A 25,617-nucleotide genomic window follows, 5' to 3' on the forward strand; every position below is an offset into this window, starting at 1 on the left:
AGTGTTCTTATTTAGGCACCAAACAAGTGTTTGCAGTTCTGTTTTTTTGCTGCTAGAGTTAAATTGGGAAAACGTGGTTCCCTCACCTCCATGCCTACCCCAAGCCCAGCCTCTTTCCTTTAGCAGTTTTTTTAACGTAGACTGTTACTAGTTATCTATACAACAAGTGAAGATTTCAGCAGAAAACCCATTCTCTCTCTCTCTCTCTTTCATCAGACGAGAGAGTTCCAGGGCAGGGAGGGGAGCAGCACCTCCCTAGGACGATCCCTGAGGGCTCCTCCCGTCTCCCCTCGGTTTCCAATTTCAATTTTTAGTGATCTCCAGCAGCAGGTGCTGGTTTCCAACCCAGCCTCCCTCCAGCAGGAGGAGGCGGTGGCTTGCTTGGTGCTGCCAGAGGAGAGGCACTAAGCACAGGCGTCCCCTTTCAGCGCGTCTGTCTCCCAAGCAGCTCCTGCCAGGAACAGGGGAGGAGGAAGTAAAATGCAGCAGCCCCAGCGATGCTAGGGGAGAAGCAGGCGTCTCGCCCCAGGGTAACGTGAAGTCGGCTCCCCCAGTCAGCATCGCAGTGAGCCGAGCCAAGGGCCCCCGAGGCGGCTGCGGCTCGGGACATGCTGCTGCAAGGAGCCTGCGGGCAGGTTGTGGAGCAACAGATTCGTTCCGTTGGGCAGCGGTGGGACGGAGCGGGAGGGATCCCGATCGCTCCCGGGGCAGAGTCCCGCGTGACGGAGCAGACGGGGGTAGGAGCGGGGGGCGCAGGGAGCGTGTAGCCCGGACAGGGACCCAGGGGTCAGAGAGCTGGCGGGAGGGGGGCGTAGCCGGGGCCGCGGGAACTGGGGCACAGCAAGGGCAGGAGGAGTTAGGAGGATCTGCGGGGCGTGGGCGGGGCAGGGCGCGGCAGGGCGCTGGGGTGGGAGCAAGAGTTGGGGTTGTAGCCCAGCCGGGCAGGAGCTGGGGGCGGGGGTCTAGGGGGAATTGGGGGTGTGGCCGGGGCGGAGAGCTGGGGAGCGGGGTATCCGGGGCAGGAGAGGCTGGGGGGTGTAGCTAGGCCAGGGAGTTCGGGGGGCAGAAAGGGGACGGTGGCAGCTGGGGGGTGCAGCCAGGACCGGGGCCAGGGAGCGGGGCCGTGGTAACAGTGGCGCAGCGCGGGCGCCTCCCGGGCGTATCCTGTGGCCATGGCGGCGGCCGGAGAGTTTCCGCTCCGCGCTGCAGAGTCTGGAGACTGAGGCAGCGGGCCGGGCCGGCGTGTGACTAAAGGTGGCCCCGGGGCTGCTGCCCGCTTTGTTTCCAGGCCTTGGCTGCTGCTGGCTCCTCGAGGTCGCGTTGGTGAGATCACCGGGCTAGCGGCGCGCCGAGCGGCCGCGCTGGATGCCGGGCGGCTGCCGCTGTGAGGCGAGGCGGACGCTCCGTGGTTTCATGCGAGGTAGGAGAGCCGGTACCTGCCGAGCCCCGCAGACGCCGAGCCGCCCCCTGCCCCCACGAGCAGCCCGGTCCCTCCTCCATCCGCTCTCCCCCTCTCACCAGGCAGCCCCTCCAGCCTCCCAGCCCTTCTCCCTACATCCTGCCAAGCCCCCGCTCCAATTCCACCCTTTCGCCAACACACCCTCCTGCCTCAGTCCGCCAAATGCCTCTTTCAGTCCAGCCAGCCACTCCAGAGACAAGGCGGAGGAAGTAATGTCTTTTATTGGACCAACTTCTGTTGGTGAAAGAGACGCTTTCGAGTTATACAGACCTCTTCAGAAGCTGGTCCAGTAAAATATATTATCTCGCCTACCTTGTCTCTCTAATGTTCTGGGACCCACAGGGCTACAACACCACTCCAAAAACAAGGGTCCTCAAAGTCTTCTCCAGAGACATCCCAAATCCAGTCTCTTCCTCCCCCAAAATAACATAGTTTAACTTTAATCCTCGCTTTTGTTAGTTATCTCTACTCTTGTCCATATTTATGAAGACAGCATGTGTAATCCAAAAGCTGGCCAGATCTGTGCTGTGTTCTTTAGGAAAGGATTGCATTTTAGGATTGGAAAGACTCTGAGACCATAATGCTTCAATTTTCTTTATCCTAGCTTGCTGTCTGGTCACCCTGCAAGAGGTGTTAGATCACAGCTGTGAAAACTTGGGACAGGGGTTGGGGAGTAATAGGAGCCTATATAAGAAAAAGACTGCCAAATCGGGACTGTCCCTATAAAATCGGGACATTTGGTCACCCTAACCTCTTGTGACATGGGAAGAAGCCTTTTGACTCGCATGCATAGTGGTGTTTGATCAGTTCCTTTCAAGTACTCAGTTTAAACTGCTTCACTTTCTTAGGTGTACCATAGTGGAAATATTTATTTAAAGTCAAGAGTAGTTGACTTTGTGTAGCCAATAATTAATCTTTACTATTCAGATAATTCTTTAAAACTGTTTCTGTACCTCTGTGTTCAGAGGTCATAGAAACAGTTATATTAAGGGGCATGTTTAACTTGATATATAGCCAATTTAAGGAAGAGTTTAAAAGTAGTTTCATGTGCAGAACTTGCCCTAGAGTTCCCCCTTTGCTGGTTATTATGGTTTTGAATATACTTCTCGGTATTTAACAGACAAAATAATTCATTCCGACATTGCTAGGTGAAAATGTCACAAATAGGGAAAACAAGGAAATCCACTATACCAAAAACGCTATTACGTACACTAAACAAATATAATTTTTTTTGGCCAGTTATAGATCTTGTTTGTAACGCTTGCTGAAAATTTTTCAGACTCAAGTGTGGGGTTTTTTTTTTTGTTTTTAGAAAATTGTTTGCACCTTCCGTTGTCTTGATTTAGACTTAATTTTGCAAACACCTGTGAGAAATTTTATGCATATGCAACAATGTTTGTAGGATTTAGGTTCTAGATTGTGAACTCTTTGGGATAGGGGCCTGTTTTATGCTGTGTTTGTACAGCACCTAGCACAATGGAGCTCAACGCCTATTTGAGACCTTTGAACTATTCTATACAAATAATTTTGGTACAGTCCAAGAATATTTTGTTCCAGATAACTCCTGATTGTTAGTTTGAGCCGGGGGAAAAAACCACACCTCTGAGTAGTGCCTCACATTTAGTGGCCAGCAAAGGTCACTAATGTCAGATTTGACCGCATATTCTGAAGATGAGTGTTTAGAAGTTTAACATCGCCTTCTGATCTAGAAAGAAACTAAGCCATTCATGTACCTCTAGGTTTTCAAGGTAACACGTTGCTCCCTTTCCAATATATCTGTTAAATGTTTACTGGCAGGGATTGTCTGTATCAGTGGTTCTCAACCAGGTCCATTCAGTTTACTGGAACATTAGTTAATACTTACTGTATTTAGTATATGTAGCTGCAGTGCAAGAGTGCATTTCTCTAGATGTACTTGGTGAAGTATTCCTTGAAGTGGATAGTAGTGAATGGCTACTGGAAAGCAATGCTATTTTATTACCAGCAAGCTATGTCAACATTAAGTAACTTTACAGGTGCTTTGGTTATGTAGGGTAGTGGAAGCACTTCTTAAATTAGGCTTAAAGAACATCGGTCACATGGAAGTTTCATAATTTGGCATGCATTATGCCAGTATGCTATCAGTCTCCTGTATTCAGATTGCTTGTGAGTTTAGAAAAATATCACACATCTTGATTTAAAAAAAAAAAAAAAAATCAGATGGCCTTTTTCTAGGGTGTAAAAGTTGGAGAATCAAAAAACTGATTGAGCATAGGTATTATCCAGGACTTTGCTCATCTGTTTGTGGAGACTGGTGTTTATGCACAGACAGAGTCTCAGAATGTTGGACTGAGTATTAATCTGTTGGAATGATTTAATTACTAACTTTACTGGATGGATTAGTGCTTTAAAAATATCAAGCAATGATATTCCAGAGACTCTCTTTGCTGCTCAAGGAGAACTAGATTTTTGATACTGGTTAACCTTGAAAGTGTTAGAGGTTCAGTTTGGTTCTGATGCGCACCCAAAATGTTTTGTTTATTCAGACTGTAACTCTCTCAGTTACATAAACTTGAGTTGGAAATCTCATGAGACTAAGCTTTTTTTTGTGAGATTTCTGGTAGTCCCTGCTCCCAGTTGAAAATATCCCCAACAATGAAATAAAGACAAGCAATGCAAAGGCAATTAAAATGAATTTAAAAATAAAAATAAAAAAATCAGACTACAAGTTTGGTTTGGGTAAGATCTTTTTTAGCCAACATAGCTTGCCTGTAAACAGCCCAGCAATTCATTGATTTAGGCTAAAAGGGATTTGGGTTCTAGTTTAACTTCCTGCATTACAGAGATCATAGAACTTCACCAAGTAATTCTTCCATCAGGCCAATAACTTCTTGTTGAGCTAGAATTTCATCTTTTTAGAAGCATATCCAATCTTTATCTGAAGACTTCTAGTGATAGTTATTCCAATGGTCTAGCCATTGGATCTCATTAGGCCTTTGTCTTCTAGATTATAGCGTTCCTATTATTCATATCTCTTTAAGTATATTTTAACCATTAAAAAAATCTTTGATATGTACAAGTGGGATTGGGAGAGGGATAATGGTTACTCAGAGAAATGGTAGTAAATTTAGGGAATTTAATGCTGTTATTTTCAACATTATTTAACTTTTTCTCCCCTTTTTGAAACTATTATGTTGTCTCACTCACTTTTCTGTGCCACATTTGGGACATGGCTAGGATGAGTTGTTGGATGGATATCGTTAAAGAAAATGAATAATTCTAGAGCACGGGTTCTCAAACTTGGTTCATGGCTTATTCAGAGTAAGCCCCTGGTGGCCGTGTGACGCTTTGTTCACCTAAGTGTGGCGAACCATGGCCACTGGGAGCTGCCAGCAGCTGTACCTGCAGATGCTCAGGTTAACAAAGTGTCTTGTGACCTGCCAGGAGCTTACCTTAAACAAGCCACGAACCAATTTTGGGAACCCCTGTTCTAGAAACTTTCCTAAACTTATTTATTTCCAGAGTGCCTATTGCCAGGGCAGCTAGCTAAGTGTTTCCATCTGTTATTAAGACAACTGCAAAATAAAGACTACCTGGAGGTCCTGAAAGCTACATTTAGTTTACTAGGTGAAAGGCTTAAGTACAGGGTCTCTGTGATAGTCTCTGAATTGCTTCTGGTTTCATGTGCAAGTTAATGAAGACTCCCACAGTTACATTTATAGGATAAAACAAATATGTCAACCACTGACTACCTGGAGGTAGGAAGGAGCTTCCCTTATAGTCAGGTTGTTCCATTGCTGTCCGTTATGAGGATTTTTGCCTCTTTCTTTGAAACATCTGGTACTGACTGCCTACTGTTGGAGACGCAGTACTGGATTAGAACTGTTACTGCTCTGCTCTTATATTGTAGTTCTTTTGTTAATCCAGGGGTAGGCAACCTATGGCACGCATGCCAAAAGCAGCATGCGAGCTGATTTTCAGTGCTCTCACACTGCCCGGGTCCTGGCCATCGGTCTGGGTGGTTCTGCATTTTAATTTAATTTTAAATGAAGCTTCTTACACATTTTAAAAACTTTATTTACAGCAATAGTTTAGTTATGTATTATAGATCTATACAAAGAGACCTTCTAAAAACATTCAAATATGTTGCTGGTACGCAGAACCTTAAACTAGAGTGAATAAATGAAGACTCGGCACACCGCTTCTGAAAGGTTGACGACCCTTGTGTTAATCAAATTGTGATCAAAATAAACAGACCTTGCATTGGGCCCTAAACATTAATACATCCAGATGCTGGTGGACTTACCAAAGGACCAAATTCTAAAGGTGTGGATACTTTAACTGAGAGCTGTGTCACCAGTTTTAAAATATTTGATTACTGTGCCATATGGGCACAGGAGTCAATGTACACAGAGCCAGTTGCAGGTTTAGGGGCTTAGATAAAGCAAATGGCTCATAGATTATCTTCAACACTGTTCCACAAAACAGTATTTAAGGCACTCTGAGATAACTTCGGTGTTGAATATTCACTTGCTATATCTTAATACTTGTATTGTGGTAGGACTTAAAGACCCCAGTTAGGATCAAGGTTTATATACACATTATACAAACACATAAAACATAGTCCTTATCCCAGACAGTTTACAGTCCAGATAGACAAGACAGAACATAAGCAAACTGTCAAAAGGTATTGTTACCTGACCAAGTGCCCTGAAACTTGAAGATCTTGCAAGTGAACAGTAACTTATAGTCACTGGTAACTAAAGTTGCTGATAGAGCAAGAAAAAGCAGCATATGGACACCTTGCCATTGTCCATCATTAGGAGAAAGCAGAAAATTATACAGACACTTAGTTCTGTACCCATTTATAAGGTTAAAGGTACAATAAGGGTTTTCAGTGTCATTTGTAAAAGAATAATGGAAGATGTTTAGCCTTGGAAAACTTTATTGACTAGTCATGCTTAAGATGCTTCCCGTCTACAGTCATTCTAATTATTTCATGTAAATACATTGCTTTTACTATAGATATGGAGTGAGAAACCCAGGATTTGCACCAGCCATTCCGGCTATATTATATGGTTTCAAAGAATTGGCATTTGTTTTCTGTGTCTATAAGTTGCCTATTAAAAGTAGCATATAAACAGAATACTGTGGGAGAATCAAGCAAATAGTGAGACAGTCTCTCAGACCTCCTCACCCCATCCTCAATCGCTTTCATTAACTAAGAATAATTGATTCTTAAAGAGAAGACCAACCTTTCTAGAGTAACAAAAATGCAAAATAAAAAAAAATTTTAAACAAGCACTTCCTTTGTATAGTATTCCATACTGAGCCATTGGCTCTTTCACAAGAGTGCCCAAAACAAACAAAAACACTTTAAAATTCTCAGTATTGGGTTGTGGAAGGAAGCATCTTCCTAAAGTGCCACTCTTGGGCCTCAAATAAGTACCAGTTCCCAAACCCTATATATCTCCTTGGCCAGTGTTGCCTCTTCTATTTGATCCCAAGGTTGTTCACTCTCTCTAGGATCCCCTCACAAACGGTATCAGAATCTACGCTTTCCCTTCTCTGGCCAGGTATCTGTGTTGATCTTTCCACAGTCCTTACCTAGCACACCTACTTTTTCCACAACTCCCACCTTGTGAAATATTTGTACATGCTGCTTCATTCTTCCCGGAATTCTTTGCTGTAGAGCAGGGATCAGCAACCTTTGGCACGTGGCCCACCAGGGAAATCTGCTGGTGGGCCGGGTTGGTTTGTTTACCTGCAGCATCCGCAGGGTTGGGCTGATCGCAGCTCCCACTGGCCGTGGTTCGCCATTCCAAGCCAATGGGGGCTGCAGAAAGCATCATGGGCCAAGGGATGTGCTGGCCACTGCTTCCTGCAGCCCCCATTGGCCTGGAACAGTGAATTGCAGCCAGTGGGAACTGCGATTGGCCAACTCCGCAGACCTTGCAGGTAAACAAACCGTCCCGGCCCACCAGCGGATTTCCCTGACGGGCCACATGCCAGAGGTTGCCGATCCTTGCTGTAGAGGTTTAGCACTCACGTGCCCTAGAAAATACAGCTCCCAGAATGCCTGTGATGTGGGCTGACATAGTGACGACAATTTTTAACGTAAGAATGGCCATACTGGGTTTATACCAAAGGTTCATCTAGCCCAGTATCCTGTCTTCCAACAGCGGGCAATGCCAGGTGCTTCAGAGGGAATGAACAGAACAGATAATCATCAAGCAATCCATCCCCTGTTGCCCATTCTCAGCTTTTGGATCTGGACCCATCTTAAAGGACCAGCATATCCTGATACATCTTCTGGAAGATATTGCAAACTTAATAGAATATGTTCCTTCTCCAAACTGTTATTTTTTTCATGAGGTAGGATAGAGAGGAAATTAAATCAATTGTAAACAGCAAATGTGATGAGTTCAAAAGCGAATAGAGTTGGGGCAGGCATTATAGAAGTAGATTTGGTGGTTTTGTTTTTGTTTGTTTTTTTGTGGACAGTATTTTGAGGGGAATGAGCTAGAGGAAAGTCATACTCAAGGGGAGATGTCAGTCCTCATTGAAAAATACAGCAATGTCCTGTTCTTTGAAGGGAAGGGTTTAGGATGGAATTGAGTCACAAATAAGTGCTGGGGATTGTCGGAGTTAGTGAAGTTGGAGACATAGTGCTGCCTGACAAAGGAATATGGCATAAGTTACTGGAAATATGTGAAAAGAATTCCACATGGAAGAGCTGCAGATGTCATAGGTTGGGGGTTGGCAACCTTTCAGAAGTGGTGTCTTCATTTATTCACTCTAATTTAAGGTTTCGCATGCCAGTAATACATTTTAACGTTTTTAGGAGGTCTCTTTCTATATAGTCTATAATATATAACTAAACTATTGTTGTATGTAAAGTAAATAAGGTTTTTAAAATGTTTAAGAAGCTTCATTTAAAATTAAATTAAAATGCAGAGCCCCCCGGACCAGTGGCCAGGACTTGGGCAGTGTGAGTGCCACTGAAAATCAGCTCAAGTGCTGAAGGCGGCATGCGTGCCATAGGTTGCCTACCCCTGTCTTAGGTAGACAGAGATCAGAGGCTGCCTAAACTCCATTAGCCTTTTCAACATGTTAGCAGAAGCCAAAATTGGTTGTCAGTATGGTGGTTCTGAAATACCTGTTCTCCTATGCCATCCTCCCAGATCACTTTAGTTCACATATGAACTGTGATTGATGAGGCGCAAGGGTTGGAAGCACCAGCAATAGGTCACACACAATCTCACTGATGGTGAGATAATATTTTGAAACTTTGATTTGGTGAAAACTTTTATTCTACGATAGCATCACCCAAATCCCAAACTGAAGAACTCTGCAATGGCAAACCTATGTCTGGGTCTGACAAAAATAGTGTCTTCTCTGGCCAGTTCCTCTTGATGAGTTAGAGGGAATGTTGACCTTTCACCTCAACCCATGTACCTCAAGGCTAACAAAATCTAGCAGAGAAGTACTGGACTCATTTTTGGTTGAGATGCTAGCTTCCACCATAGGAGTTGTCATATGCCTTTTGTTACACTACTTCTACTAGCATAGACAGATGGTATCAACACATCCATTCTTTCACTCTGCCAGGCTGCTAATCTATTGCTCTAGGACTAGCAGGTCTATCTGTTCCTTGACTGTCTGTGACTATCACTTTTGAGCCATCAAGTTGTCCAGCCTGTCAAATGTCAAGCATAGTTGCATGGCTGCATTTCCAAGGAAAAGAGATCCCTGAAAACCCCTTTGAGTATTTTCTCAGAGATCCCCAACTTGTCTAGGATGGCAGAACTGATCATCTTCATAGTTTGTGGTAACATCCTCTCCTAGGGCCTGATATGCCATCTCTCCTTCTCCCCTCAAAAAGGAACTGATTGAATACCTAAGATGATGACTCCTGCCCTGCAATAGCCACTTTCTGTAGATGACCAAATATGTCTCTGGAAATAGTTCCATTTCTGACTAGGAAACAGTTGAGATTTACAAACACCCAGGGCACTGCACCTGGTTTTGCAAGTCTGTATAGCAGCTGCTTCTGGAATTGCTGCTGCTATTCTTGTTGAACTGCCAATTGGGCTTTTGCCATTGTTGCTGAACTGTAAGTTGGGCTTCTTACTGTTTCTGGGACTGCCATTGCTGTTCCTGGTAAACTGCAGTGTGGACTTTTTGAAAGATGCTTCTGGGCTAAAGCCTATGCATGTTGCTCAGAGACTGAAATCTGAGCTTTCTGCTCAGCTGTTATTCCACCAGCCACTTATCCTTTTTTTTTCCTCTTTATACATTTTATTGTGGAAGTTGTATGAAAAATTCCACAACTTTTGGTACTAGATGTAAGCTGGTGGATTCCTCACCCTGCTCAAACAAAATGCTGCACACAACTTATACAAAGTCAAGAGTTACCTGCTAGCTGGGATTTTGGTTTGTAACCAAAATCAATTCAAATTAAACTACCTAAACCTTCTCCTCAAATTTGGCTGCTGTAGCTTTCCTTCCTTGGGGCTGGCCCCAGCTTTCTTTTGAAAGGGAAAGTCCTATGTCCCTTACTCAGGATGGAGTTTGACAAACCACACCTGCTCACTGAATTAAACAATCTGCAGAGCTCCAATGCCTGCCTACAGTGTGGGACTGTAGGAGAATCCTACCACCCTTCTACAAGACCTATCCAAAAATAGTTACACCTTTTCTTTTGTAAATTCCAGACTACAGGCCTCAAGGCTACACAGACTTTTAGGGTCAGTTTTCTTCAAGCTGTTTACTTCTTCTGGGCAATGGCTTTAACTAGTCTTGGTCAGTGGCTGGACTATCTCATTAAATTCCAGATACCAACATTGAACAGATTGGGCACATTGTGTTTCCCTGGTCTCTAGAGCAAGAAGAAACCGTGTATACGCCACTGGTGCTACAAGTAGTTTAACTTCATCTATTTATCCTTCTTCCTGTTCACTTAGTACTTGCACAGGCTGTTAAATTGTTTTTCTGCATATAGGTGAACTCAGCAAGGTGCAAACATCATTCATTTCTCTGGGGTAGTAAAAGAAACAATTTTCATTCTGATCTTTAAACCAAAAAGTTTCCACTGAACACTGTAAGTAAGGATTGATATGTTAACTCGAATTAGAGCAGTTATGTGGAAAGTAATCTTGCATTTAATGATAGATATTAAAATTTTATGTTGCTAAGAGAGTTAATACATCTGAATGTTAATAGCTTTGTAGTTTCTGAACTGCAAATTCAGACATGTCACATACATTTGTCATTGTCAGAAGATTTAACTGCATGACAAGTTTTAACTTTTAAAAGTAAGACATTTTGAGTTTAGAGCAAAAGAGTGTGAAATATTATTCTTAAGGAGAAACATACTCTGTTCATAGCCCTAGAACTCAATCTGCTTGTCCATTATTTTTTTTAAATAAAAATTCTCAGTAGGCTGAGACGGACTAATCATATGAAAATGCAACCCTTAAAGAATCTGACAATTTTAAAGTTGGAAAAAGATAGAGCAATCAGATGGTGGTGAGTTTTTTTTATGATGTACTAGATTATTTTCAAAAATAAAGGAATAGAAGTCTTTATCTTAGAAATATCAGGAATGTCAAGTCTGATCCTGACTTACTTTCCTTGAGGATTTCTTGGAGGTCTCTTTGTATTCTATGGCTGTAGTAAATCCAAACAAAATCTGTAGCTAAATGATGGCTAGATACATTGTCAAATATATTGAGCCTTTTAAAAATACATTTGTTTCTTTATTTTGATTTAGAACTAAGTGGTGGGGGGCAGGGAGGGAGAAGAGAAACCCACTTAATACCAGATCTAGGTGCCTGCCATATTTTTAAAGTTACATTAACAAGTCCTAGCACCGTCCCAAAAATAATAAACCAGAGAAAACAATCAAATTTAGACATCCTAACAGTACCTTACCACACCCCTAAATTTCCAACTTTATTGGGCTACTCTCTCTCTCCCCAAGAGTCTGACTAAAGAGATGAATTTTGCTGCACTCTCTGGCTATTTCACTCCAAGAGAGGGGTAAATTTCAAAGTTGGAAGCCCCTCATGGAGAATCCATTGCTGGAAGCTGTCTGTGAGGAAACTCCAGCCCAAGCTGACAACTGTGACAGTATGTCTTGGGCAGAAAGGTGGTGTCTCAAAGAGGCAGGACCAAAGCCATTTAGGACGTTATAAGGGCAAACCAATACTTTAATCTCCACCAGAAACCCTGGAGCACTGGTGTCATGTACATCTTGCAAGACACGTCACCTGGTAAGCAGGTGGCCACATTAGAACCAAAAGACTCTGGAACTTTTCACATGCTGCAGCAGCATCCACATAGAAGTTCTTGCATGGCATACTGGTGTACTGTAGAGTTACATCCTGGTATGTTGTGCAGTAGCTTGCTGTGTAGACAAGCCCTAATATTTTCTGTCATATTCATTTCTGGCTTTTTTAAGGGATAGTTCTCCAGCACAGATGAGCCCAGTAGCCCTAATATAGTATAATGGATATTATATAGGGCAATGGTTCTCAAAGCCGGTCTGTCACTTGTTCAGGGAAAGCCTCTGGCGGGCTGGGCCAGTTTGTTTACCTTCCGCGTCCGCAGGTTCGGCCGATCACAGCTCCCACTGGCCACAGTTCACTGCGCCAGGCCAATGGTTCACCCCCATTGGCCTGAGATGGTGAACTGTGGCCAGTGGGAGCTGTGATTGGCCGAACCTGCGGACACAGCAGGTAAATTAACCGGCTGGCCCGCCTGGGGCTTTCCCTGAACAAGCAGCAGACTGGCTTTGAGAACCACTGATGTAGGGTATCCAGCTCTTTTAAATTGTTTAAATAATGAGTGCTCTCTCACATAACCATGTTGATTTTTCTTCTGACAGAACAGTTTGAATAAAAGCATTCTCTTAAGCATGTCAGTTATACTCTATACAGTTGTAGATATTGGCTGGTCGCCAAATATTGTCACAAGGAAAGTTAATTACAGACACTTCATGTGGAGAAAGTATACAGACTGTCCATGTGATTCATTCTGAAGAAGGGAAAAGATCAGCATCTAACATTCATCAATCAAAACACCATTCCTTCTAGAAAATGTATTTTCAAGTGTAAATACACTTACTCTTAAGCAGTAAGGCCAGTTGTAAAGCAGCATAACAATAAACAAGACTGCTGACTTTCTTTAACCAAATATATTCAGGCAGTGCTCTGATACATGCCTTTCTATGTGATGATCTAGAAATACACAGAGAAATTTGCTGTACTGATATCTCTCAGAATAGTTACTCAATAGCTATCTGGATTAGTGTTTTTTGGTTTTTTTTTAAATTGTGTTGGAAAATAACCAGTTAAGAGATGGGAATCTGAATAAATATTTATTCTTATGAAGTGTAACAATGAGGTGTTGTGCGCCACTTCATTTATTTTTGTCCTTCAAGGGGATGTATTTGTTTTTAATTGATCAAATTTCAAACTATCAGTTAAAAGTTGTTCTACCAGCCTCTGAGTCCCACTGACAACTTTTGAGTTTCACTGTAACATTTGCCTATGTTTTAAGAAAACCTCTCCCTTGCCATTCTGTGAAAGACTCATACAAGCAGGGGACACTGCCTGATCAGGCCCTGCTCCTACAATTGGATACTCACAGGTGGACTCTTGTGCCCACACGAAGCCCTACTGTAGTTAAGAGAGCTCTCTGTGGCCACAAGGATCTACCTATGCAGGTTCACTTACAGGCTCAAACAGTGGAAATGGTAAAACCAACTATACACCAAGTGTACAAAGTAAACTGAAAGGAAGAACTTTTTCCTCTAATCTCTTTCAGTTGTTGTAATTTTAGGCATTATTCCTATAAATAGGAGATAAGAATTTTCAGACTGCAGTTTTTAAAAGTTGACTGTGTCCCTTTAAATAAATACAGTGGTTGTGGAGGATTATTTTTCCTAACCATTAAAACAATGTACTTTGGTTCAGTTGAAATGAAATCCCTTGCTTCAAAGGTTATGTTCCATTTCACTTCAATATGACTACTGTTACTTAGTGGTTTCATTGCAACATTTTAGGTGAAATTCTGGCCCCATTGTGGTCACTGGGAGTTTTGCCATTAGATATGTCTGAGCTGGAGCTGAAAGTGTAACTTCCAACCTGGGTAGACACACGCATGATAGCTTTAATTGAGCTATCCTGCTAAAAATAGTGGTGGGACAGGCTAGCTGCCCTGAGTACAATCCCATCTGAGACTCTAGGTCAGGGGTTGGCAACCTTTCAGAAGTGGTGTGCTGAGTCTTCATTTATTCACTCTAATTTAAGGTTTCACGTGTCAGTAATACATTTTAATGTTTTTAGAGGATCTCTTTCTGTAAGTCTATAATATATAACTAAATGATTGTTGTATGTAAAGTAAATAAGGTTTTTAAAATGTTTAAGAAGCTTCATTTAAAATTAAATTGAAATGCAGAGCCCCCTGGACTGGTGGCCAGGACCTGGGCAATGCAAGTGCCAGTGAAAACCAGCTCATGTGCCGCCTTCGGCACCTGTGCCATAGGTTGCCTACTCCTGCTCTAGGTACATACTTGGATGTTTAGCTTGTCCAATTGCCTGTGCTGCTGCGGCTGTTTTCTAGCAGGCTAGCTTGATCAGACCTAGCAAGTATCTGTTTACCACAGCTGGAAATTAAATCTCCAGCTGCAGTGTAGAGGTACCCATAGATTTCAGTGGAGCTGGATTTCACCATTTTTCTTATTCTGAATCTTTTTCATGCCGTCAGATATTGCTTAGAGCATGAACAAGCCTCTGCCATTCCTTCCTACCCTAGGCCACTCTTTGCATGTCCTCTATGTTGTTGAATCTCATGATTTTTCCCTCTGTGAATGGTGTTTGACGGGAATTTTTTTCAGTCAGATCCTTGTGCATATTCCTTTAGTTGCTGTGACCCAGCTGGGAAGGGGGATTACAGGAATGCCCTGATTCCAGTATGCACATTTTGGTTCAACAGTTAATATCATGGGAGGTCTTAAATGAAAGACAGGGTCATAATGGCCATTAATATCATTGTGAAGTATATGTACAGATACTATGTAAGGAGGTGTGTGTGTATATTTATATGTGTTTGTGTGTTTTTAAAGTTTATATCAAGACAGAGTTGACAAACATCTAGGATGAGTGCAGATGAAGGATTATAAAAATTTCAGAAAGGAACTAAGAGAAATAGAAACACAATAGGGGAAGAGACCCTTATTTTGGATACACTTCTAAGGTTTGCTGGCCTGTGTTTGGGGAACAAAGATGACATCCCGTCATCCTGCACCTAGCCAGCAAGCAGGCAATGCGTTTACATTCATCACACACAGCCTTGGTTGAAACACTGCAGAGGCCATTTTGGGGTGAGATAAATTTCTTAATTTAACAGGCTAACCTCCATCTAAAGTTTAGTCTCTAGAAAGTGTTATATTTGTATATGTAATTTTTTTGTTTCCATTATCATCACCCACTATCTCTTGAATCTTTGATGATAACCTTGTTGTTTTCACTATAAATCAGTGGTTCTTTACCTTTACTGCAGCCTGCACCCCTTTGGTTCTCAAAATATGTCCTTGCACCCCTTATAAAAATCAAAATATGTTCTCGCACCCTTTATCAAAAAATTGTTAAAGTAGGTCAGTTCTTTAAACCTAGATATATTTGTATATTATAGTAATAATTAAAAATGTATAATGTTAATAAATACATAGGTTTGATGAAACAAAGTAGTTGTACTTATGTGCCTGTGCTTAATTTGGCATGTCTTGCACCCCCAGAAAGGGCATCTCGCATTCTCAGGGGGTGCATGCCCTCCAGGTTAAGAACCACAGCTATAAATAGATCTTGGTGCTGGGTGTTAAGCCAGGTGCTGATCCTGAGATGAATCATACAAGCTGGTGTGTACACTGTTCCCTTGGGGACAGCACGCCTGACTTTTCTGTGAATGTTCAGTGGATAAGGGGCTAGACACTAAAGGGGAGCTCTTCAAAGGGGCTCAGGGATGGGTGCATATATTGTTAACCTACAAAGCAAAGGAAGAGCTGATAGTCCTGAGGAGAGTGCTTGGCTGGCTAACAGGCTAGTGGTGTGGGAGCTGACACTCAGTTAAGCAAAGGCAAATCTCCCTCTCACTGAAGGCAGGGTGTCATGGTAAAATCCCCACTCTGAACCTTAGCGTCCAAAAGATGGGGTACCAGCATGAATTCCTTTAAGCTCAATTACCAGCTTAGTACTTGTAGCGCTGCCACCAACCAGGAATTCCAGTGCCTGGTACACTCTGGTCCCCCCAAAACCTTGCCCAGGGACCCCCAAGACCCAGACCCTCTGGATCTTAACACAAGGAAAGTAAAACCTTTCCCTCACCGTTGCCTCTCCCAGGCTTCCCCTCCCTGGGTTACCCTGGAAGATCACTGTGATTCAAACTCCTTGAATCTTAAAACAGAGAGGAAAATCCACCTTCCCCCCTCCTTCTCTTTCCCCCTCCCAGATTCTTCCTGAGAGAGAGTAATCCTGACACAGGGAGAAATTAGACTCTCTCTCCCCCTTCCCTCCTTTCTCCCCGCCAATTCCCTGGTGAATCCAGACCCCGTCCCCTGGTGTCTCACACCAGAATACAAAAACAATCAGGTTCTTAAACAAGAAAAACTTTTAATTAAAGCAAGAAAAAAACAGTAAAAATTATCTTTGTAAATTAAAATGGAATAGGTGCAGGGTCTTTCAGCTATAGACACTGGGAATACCTTCCCAGCCTAAGTACACAAGTACAAATTAAAATCTTTTCAGCAAAATACCAATTTGAACTCCTTTCAGCCAAATACACATTTGCAAATAAAGAAAACAAACATAAGCCTAACTCGCTTTATCTACCTAGTACTCACTATTCCGAACTTATAAGAGCCTGTATTGGAGAGTTTGGAGAGACACCTGGTTGCACGTCTGGTCCCGCTGAGCCCCCAGAGTGAACAACAACCAAAAACTAACAGCACACACAAAAACTTCCCTCCCTCAAGATTTGAAAGTATCCTGTCCTTTGATTGGTCCTCTGGTCAGGTGACAGCCAGGCTCACAGATCTTGTTAATCCTTTACAGGCAAAAGAGATATGAAGTACTTCTGTTCTATTAACCCTTAACTATCTGTTTATGACACAGGGCAATAACAAGGTGACTCAGTCCTGGATACCCCCAGAGCCATCACAGCTGCCCAACAGAATGTCTGCCATGGCAAATGCTGGCTTCATTCTTAATATACATCCCAGATATTTTCATCTTTTCTGGATATCTTTAGAAAGGAGGGGTTGTAGAACTCTGACAATTCTTGGCATTTGCTGCAAATTATTCCATTTAATACGTAGTATTTTCCTGCGGCATTTGCTTTTTGAAGGCATTCAGACATGCTTAAGTATACTTTTGGATTTTCAGCTTTCAAATTCATATATTAAGATGGAAATAAAATGTGAGTTAAAAATGTGTAGTTTTGTCTTCAAATTGGTCATTTAAATTTTTTTACAAATCTTGTTTAAACTGGTGAATGCAGCTGCCACCTTGCCAATTCATGACATCGTATCTTTCTGGAGAGCTCCACTGGCTTGTACATTACCACCAGTTTACTCACTCCTTGTAATGTTTGAGTTTGGGAGCTATTGGGATTCTCATTAGATTTATTTTTTTCATAACTCATTATTAATCCTGTCTTTTTTGCTATGCTGAACTCTCTTTTGGTCTTTGTTTTCTTGTTAGTTTAGATGTCATTTAGAAATCAGCAAAATCTCTCTCTTCCAGTGTACTATTGTGGAACCAAGTGAAGTCTGTGTTGTATTGTTGTACGCGTTTTCACATAGTGAAATCAATTACATTGCCAAACAGGAGCGGTGAGAGAATGCATCCTTGTTGACACGAATGGCTCTAATAAATGATTCACTCAAGTCTATATAACTTTGCAAGCTGCACCTTGATATAAAGCCTTGATGATGTTAATTATTTTTACTGGCAAAACTTCGAGATGTTCCAGAATGAATTGTGATGTAGACTGTCGAATGCTTTCTTAACATTTTCTTACCACAGAGTGCTTACTTAGGGATGACTAGGCAGGTATTTTAGGCCCTGATACTGCTGGCAGCTCTGTGTGAAAGGGCCATTTACTTTGATGGGTCCGCACATGGGCATTGCATTGCTCCTACAATGAGCAGCTTGTATGGTTAGGGCCTTAGTCAGCAAACATCCAAGAAAAGGTAGAGCTATATTTATACCCACAAAATATAGTGGGAATAAATGCTATTATGTTAACATTTTTAATTTTTATCCTCATTAATACAAATATTATATCATGTCATCAATAACAGTGTAACTGTTTGGGTGTCTTAGTCTGTCTGCACTGCAATTAAAAACCCATGGCTAGTCCATGCTAACTGATTCGGGCTCCTGAGGCTCAGATTACAGGTATGCTTAATTGCAGTGTAGACTTCCAGCCTCGGACTGCAGCCTGAGCTCTGGGACATTCCCACCTCATTGGGTCCTAGAACCTGAGCTCAACTCCTAGCCTGACAGTCTACATTACAGTTAAATAACCCCTTAGCCCAGGCCCCATGAGCTTGCGTCAGCTAGCACAGGCCAGCAGTTGGTGTTTTAATTGCAGATATACCCATAGATCACAAAAATTTAGTGTGCTTTAACAGGTCTTACCTGGAATCCAATGGTCTCTTGATATTTGAGGACTCTTTCATACAGAGAGGCTACAGTGATACATATCCATATCTTACCAAGTTATATGGATGTATAAAAATGGATGAGTCTCCTCTTCAGAGCCAAAATATTCCTTGCCACTTTGTTTTAATTCAAGCTATGGTTATTTTAGATTGTTAGAGTCCTTTAATATTTTTACCACAAATAAGAGAAGCAGGGCCGCCCAGATGGGGGGGCAAGTGGGGCTCCGCGGGGGCCCCCAGGAGAATGTCTGAGGCTCCCGCCCCGCCTCCGCTCCTCCCCCGGGACCCACAGCACATTCAGGAGCTTCGCTCCACAGTGGCAGCGTAGCTCCGCCCCGCCCAGAGCTTCATGGTAAGGGGGCGGGGCTGCGAGCTCCATGCCAAGCGGAAGGAACTCAGGCCCCGCTGGAGGTCACAGCCCCACCCACTTACCATGCAGCTCTGAGTAGGGCGGAGCTCAGGGGCCCCGCTGGAGCCACGCTGCAGCTGTGGAGCGAAGCTCCTGGATACGCTCCCGATGAGGGGGAGGCTGAGGGACAGGGAGTCCTGGGGATAGGGAGGGGGCTGGGGCCAGGGGAGTTGATTAAGGGCCAGGAAGTCCCAGTGACAGGGCACAGGGAGGGGGCAGAGGTTGGGGGGGGACAGGAAATGGGGTGGTTGGATTGTGGGTGTGCTGGGGGTCTGTCAGGACTCAGCGGGGGGGTGAATGGGGTCGGGGCAGTCAGGGGACAGGGAGCAGGTTTGGGGTCCCAGGGTGGGGGTGGGGATCTCTGGGGGCTGCTGAGGGGACAAAGAGCAGGATGGGTTGGGGATTCTGAGGGGGGCAGTCAGGGGGCAGGAAGTGGGTGTGGGTTGGATAGAGGGCAGGGCCAGGCTGTTTGGGAGGCACAGCCTTCCTTTCCCTAAAGCTCATTCAGCAGTTTGACGCTTGCAGAGCCAAGCTGTTAGCTTTTCCATTAGGGCTACCTTCCCTTTCACTTCTCAAATGCCAAATTATAGTCTATATTTAATTTTAGTGCCATAGGGAGATTCATGTCAAGGGAGGGTTGCTTCATTTAAAATTAACCACTAGGGGAGGGATCACATGAGAAAAGCAATATCCTTCTCAACCCTACCAAGGGAGATCCCCCTCCCGTGCATTCCCTGAGGCTTCAAAGGGGTTAATTCAGTGGTTCTCAAACTTTTATACTGGTGACCCCTTTCAAATAGCAAATCTCTGAGTGCACCCCCCCCTTATAAATTAAAAACACTTTTTTTTAATATATTTAACACTATTATAAATGCTGGAGGCAAAGCGAGTTTTGAAGTGGAGGCTGACAGCTCGCGACTCCCAGTAATAACCTCGTGACCCCCTGTTTGAGAACCCCTGGGGTTAATTTAATTTTAGCACTCTGTGTCCATTCACATGCATGTACTATTTTGAGCATGTCAGTTTTCACAACATAGCTCATCCCAAATTCTGGAACAAGCTCAAATGCTCAGTTCGTGGAGTATGTACATAAGCTATACTAAAGACAAACCCACAGTAACTGTCTCCAGTTTGTGAGGGACCCCATGGAGCCAGTCTCTAGGAAACAGATAAATGCATGGAGGTTAAGTCCATTAATAGCTGTTAGCCAGGATGGGTAAGGAATGGTGTCTCTAGCCTCTGTTTGTCAGAGGGTGGAGAGGCATGGCAGAAGAGAGATCATTTGATCATTTCCTGTTAGGTTTATTTCCTCTGGGGCACTTGGCATTGGCCATTGTTGGTAGACAGGATACTGGGCTGGATGGACCTTTGGTTTGACCCAGTATGCCTGCTCTTATGTTCTAACCTAAATGAACCCGAAGTTATGGAGACAGATACGAGTCAAGGAAGCCAGCAGAGTATCAGAAACCTGGAAAAATCTCTGACTGGATAGGCTCAGGTGTTTGGTCACAAGCTGAGGTAGTTCAAAAGTTTTGGATTTTTTTTAAGCAGAATTTTTTTTTATTGTTTCTTTAAACAATCAAACACAGCAAATATTTGGCCACACGCTTCTGAAACCCCAAAAGGTAATCAGGTTTTGGCAGACTAATTTCAGCTTTTCAATTAAAAAAAAACACAACAAATTTTGAAGGAAAGCAGACATTGTCCGTGATTTTTTTCTGCTTTTTAAAATCCCTAGTTTTCGATCCAGAAAAAGTTTTGACGGAAAATATTTGTCCAACCCTTTTAATGAGCTTTAGTGCCTTTTAGCACTAGCTGATGCTGAGAATCAGTGATACCTTGTAAAGAAGTTTTCTCAAAACTGGGTTTGTGCTGAGAGGCAGAAGGTTTATTTTTCCCAGGGCTGCCCGTGGGTGCGAAGTACATGGGGCAACTTGTGCCAGGCCCCGCAGGGGCCCCCATGAGAATATAGTATTGTATAGTATTGCAATTTTTTTTATGGAAGGGGCCCCCGAAATTGCTTTGCCCCAGGCCTCCTGAATCCTCTGGGCAACCCTGAAGAGAAGTGGCTCTGAATTTAGAATAAGCAACTAAGACTATTTAGATGAAATTTTGAAGAGAGACTGAATAGCAAAGAGAGGGTAAATTGAGTGCTCCCATTGCCTGTGACTCTTGCTGCCTTATTGAGGCATTTTGCATTAGCCACTGCAAGAATCAGAATATTAGAACTAGTGGTTCTGGTATTTCAGTTCTTATAAGAATTCTTCTTTCTTACAGAATAATTTGGAAATTACAATTTCACTTCCTCCTTGCCTAGGGGAAACTATTGCTCATCTTTTTCATAAGTGTGTAGTTATCTTGATTGGCAGGGACCTTTCCGCTATTTAGTTCATCCCACAGCATAGTTGTAGGATTCATTTTGTAGTGCAGATCTGCATGTGGATTTAGTCTAGATACAGGTTTGCTCAGTTTTGAAGGTGGTGCTTTAAGGTGCTGTATTTTGAATGTTTTGCACCTGTTAAGATATTAATTAGTGATCAACAAACACTGAGAAGATTGCCAACTCCTAATTTTAGGAATAAAAGGTTCTTTTCTGGAGCTCCCAAGTGCAACATTAAATATATGGATATTTTTGTAATGCAATAATAATCAGAATTGTCTGAAGTGTGAATGCTAAAATCAAAATCTTTCTACTTGTCTCTATGTATATAATGATATGTGCTTAACTTGTCTTCTAAAATACAATTTTGTTTCTGCAAGAATATATTTTTGTGGATTATAGTGGCCTTTGTACGAGGTTGTACAACAAGGAAACATGTTGGGATAAATCACATTGTTTCTAGTATTTTGCTGCAGCAGTACTTTTAGCAAGTTGAAATTACTGGAGGACTGTGACTTTTGAATTAATATAATTTTGTTTTAAGTAAGCTTTTGTTTTCAGCATGTTTTGAAATAGCAAGAGTTTGCTAGAACTTGCGGTTTGTGCTGGACATTTCCTATAGTAGTGATATCCTGATAACTTTGCCTTTCCTCCATTTGGCCATTCTGTTTAAGTTTCCCAGCTGCTCCAGCTCTCCCTCTGAGTCTTTCACCTCTTCCCATGCAGTTCATCCTCCTTCCCCTGGCTGCATTTCCTCCAGGACTCTAGTATTCTCCCCCGTCTTTTTGTGTGCAACCCTGAAATCTCCTTTCATCCTGATGTCCTCCAAAGTTAGTCAGGACTAGTTTTCTGTAACCATCTTATGTTCTTTGCATGGTAGTCTATTTAATGTTTTAATAAAATAGTGCTAGGAACTTAATAATGAGCTTTGATACAATTTCTGGTCTCTCTAAAGAGCAGGAAAATAGAATCATTAGCCTCTCCATATGGGTAAGAGGCTAGAAGTCGGAGGACCCACTATGCATTCTGCATTTCAAAAACCAGCTATAATCTTAATTTTCTGTATTGTATTTTAAATATAGCAGTGGGAAATGGCTAGACTGGTCATTTTGCTGGATCTGAAGGTTTTAGCTGCAGAAGTAGAGCTTTCTTTGTTCATATGCTGTGTGTATTTCTAGTAATGCCATTATAGCCTGTCACAGATGTGACAGAGATCCTCATTGTTTCCTGCTAAGGTTTCTTTGTTGCCCTTGATGTTCCCAGTAGGAAATCTAGTGTACTGGTTAAAACCCTAATATGAATGTTCTTCTGCCAGCATGAGCGTGATTTGATAAAATGGTTCTGACGTCTCTTAAATCTTGAGCATTTCCAATTTATTTTAAGGAAGTGTTGAGAAAATTATTTAGGTGAGAAAACTATTGAAACTGGTTTGAACAATTGACTAATGTTTTTACATAATGTACAATTGCATTAAATTGCATTTAATGTAATTACATATTTTAAAGTATTTTACACTGGCTTACTTAAAATATAACCTCCTGACCTATTTGATATCTTAAACACCTAATTTGATCTTGCTCTTTGTCAAAGTTGCACTACACCATTTTCCAATAATGCTCGCATGGAGATGAACCACAGGTATCTTAAAGTAGCTTTCTTTGTTTCAAAAAGGCATGGGATCTGGAAACTTTTTTAAACAAGAAAATAGTGAGGGGGTGACTTGTACCAAATGGTAACCTAATATTTAAAATAACATTAAAGTCAAGTCATCCACCTGCACTAATGTGCATTTGTGTTATAGAGCAATAAATATGCTACCTGTATTATACTACCAAAGTTCTCCTCAGTTCATCGTTTCTGTGCTTTGACTACATCATATGTCCCTTTTGCCAAAATAAGCATTTCTGTCACCAGGTACAAAGTGTCCGTCTCAACTCTGACAGTACTTGAACTGAAGGCTAGCAAAGTGATGCTGCTTGCATTTAAGGTCAGTGCCTATCACTAGGTAAACCAGACTGGCTCCTTATTTCTCCTACAGATGTTTTAATATGCTTAACATTATCCAATATCAGCAACTGAGGTAGTCTAAATACCACAGCAGGGACTGATTAGCTTTTTCAATCACTGCCTTTATTTGCTATTTGCAAAGAAGCTTAATCCAGTGCTGGAGACCAGGCTTCCTGCTGTGCACTTGGGTAGCTTTCTCTCATTCTTTGTGTTCACAGTGGCAGAAATTAGTGAGAAGACTTCTGCCTCAGAATTAAAAAACTTCAAAATAGTAATGATAGTAGCTGTTCTTGTGGGTGTATAATGGACAGTGTAAAGAGATTGTATTTTGTTGGATTTTTGATTAGTAGTTATCTAAATTCATCTGCTGCTGTCTCCAGAAGGTTTAGGTGCAGAAATGCGTGCAGCATTGGATTTTGCACTTGATAATATTTGCTTTATATCGGTAAATCTGGACATATGATAAACTTTTGTCTTACAGCATGACGATGGGTGGATTCATTTGTTTTCCTGAAACATTTTAAAATTCAAAGACAATTTGGAAAATGCCTGAAATTAACAATCCAAATAATAAACTATTTTGTATTCTGGGCGCCCTCTAAAGCACAGCAAATGGTCTCAAATAGATTTCCTCAGCCTGTGAGAATAGACAAACAGATGCTTCAGCTTGATTTTCAGTATTGCGTATCTGCTCATTGAATGAAACTGAAAGTCATTTAATATACTTGTGCCTCAGCCTTGTTTCATCTGAACTGAGCTTTCCTATGTAAAGTTACTAAAAACAAAGGGCCATGATTTGAAAGTCCTAGCTTGCTTATCAAACACCAGAACTAGACATTGGGCTGTTCATAGGATCCAATTATTTGGGAGGGGAGAAGGGAACAAGTGGGTATTCTGGTGCCCATGCCCCCTGGATGTAGCTTTAAAACAAACAAACAAAAAAGAGGTGGCTCAGGTGCTAGTTAGACCCAGAGAAAATATTGGATTTTAGGAGTTTAAAAGAAGTATAATTGGGCTGCAGTATCAGTATTTACAGTGATTTTATAATTCATATAAAGTATGAAGACTTTCCAATCTCCTACTGTTCCATTGCGTAACATTGGATAGCTTTGTACATATTTTGGCCTTTCTGACAATAACTTGAGGCCCCTTGAAGTTCAGGGTGGGGGGCAGGGAGAGTGAATGTCCCCTTTACCTCCCTGGTAGCACATGACTGTTGTCATGTTGCTCAATATAGTAAATTGCAGGTCTTTTATTAATAAAAAAAATTGTTTTGGACATTTTCTTTTAGCTTAGACACATACTGTCTCCACAAGAAAGAAAAATTTTAAAACCTGCTTACCTAGTGACTTAACTTCCAAAATATTTATTTAGATTGTCTATACAAACTGCAGGAAACCAGGGAGATTTCTTCAAGTGTAAATCTGTAATATAAGTTTTTCTTCTTACAAAAGCATGAACATTGATGACTGCAACAAGTAAATTTATTGCTGAAGTGGTGCTAGCACAGCTCCTCTTTCCTTTATATAAGTTTATTAATGTTCTAATGCCATTAGTAAGAAAAATCCCATATTTTATGCTTAAAATTGATATTTTTGCAGTTTAATAATTTATCAAAATATTTTGCATTGAAACTGAAATACTCTAAACATTGTATTTTGGTTTTAGTTGTGTATAAGCACAAGTTCATCAGGCTTATTGGTACATAAATAAAAGTAAAGTTTCAGAAAATTTAGAGAGTGCTTTTGAATGTATTTATGTATAATATTGGCTCCTTAACAGACCTCCTGTTGCACTGCATTGATAAGGATTTATTTTATTTAAAAAAAAAAAAAAGAAAATACACACAATCACTGCTGTGATATTTCCTTATTTTTAATTTTCCCAGCAAAAGCTACAAGGTTTTTGTAATAGACTTGGCTATATCCTTTAGGTTTTGTTTTTTATAGAAACTTTTACTACTTAAAAATAATTCCTTTCTTTGTTGCATGTATTAGAAACAATGAGGAAAAGCTGAAGTCTGCCCAAGCCAGGTGTTTCTTCTTGGCAGCCTGCTCCCTAATGACTCTGGCGCTCATACAGCAGCTGCCTGCTAGTCTTCTTTGTATGGTCTATTGTTGCTGCACACTCCTTGTTAATACACATGCTGCCTGGGGCAGACCCTGAGAATGACATCAACTTGCTTATCTTAGAAACCTACAAACCTGATGCAGGGTTGGGAGGTTGCCTTGCATCTGCCTGGCCAACTAATTGTGAAGTCTCTGGCCTATGATTGGCTGTTGTTCCACTCAGTAATTGGTTAAGCAAAGACATTGCCATTCCATCTGTTCAACCATTCATTGTTCTGCTTGCTTGCTTGCTTGCTTGGAAGTCTGAAGCTGAAATCGTGTTAAGGAGTTGCTTCTGGAACTGCTACAAGAAACCAATGTCTCTGTGTTTTCCAGCTAACGTAAGTATTTGGACTACTCTCTGCAGGGATTGAAAAGTTTCACCATTCTAACATTTCAGTGCATCTTACTGCGTTCTGAACAAAATAAATAGCCATACACATCACAAAATCTCCAAATTTTGGGGGCATCTTAAAAAAAAAAAAAAGAGAGAGCGAATTTACATCTGAAAAATAATTGCATGAAAGGGTGATCTTTAACGTGGTA

General features: G+C 41.9%; 1 protein-coding gene across 4 annotated transcripts in view; it reads left to right on the plus strand.

Moving 5' to 3' along the window:
• Positions 1-364: 364 nt before the first annotated feature.
• ZC3H12C (zinc finger CCCH-type containing 12C) overlaps positions 365-25,617 on the plus strand; it is a 59,752-nt gene continuing 34,499 nt past the window's right edge. For 2 of the 4 annotated variants that reach the window (XM_030561215.1, XM_030561230.1), the window contains exon 1: positions 22,804-22,943. Coding sequence is in view for 2 of the 4 variants with exons in the window: in XM_030561230.1 (XP_030417090.1) it covers positions 22,926-22,943 (18 nt within the window). In the remaining 2 variants the exon portion in view is untranslated. Of the gene's footprint in view, positions 636-1,288; positions 1,421-22,803; positions 22,944-24,960; positions 25,413-25,617 lie in introns of those variants that run through there. The other 2 variants (XM_030561222.1, XM_030561206.1) reach the window with 2 other exon arrangements.

The sequence above is a fragment of the Gopherus evgoodei genome, chromosome 1, assembly GCF_007399415.2.
Source record: "Gopherus evgoodei ecotype Sinaloan lineage chromosome 1, rGopEvg1_v1.p, whole genome shotgun sequence".
Lineage (NCBI taxonomy): Eukaryota > Metazoa > Chordata > Testudines > Testudinidae > Gopherus > Gopherus evgoodei.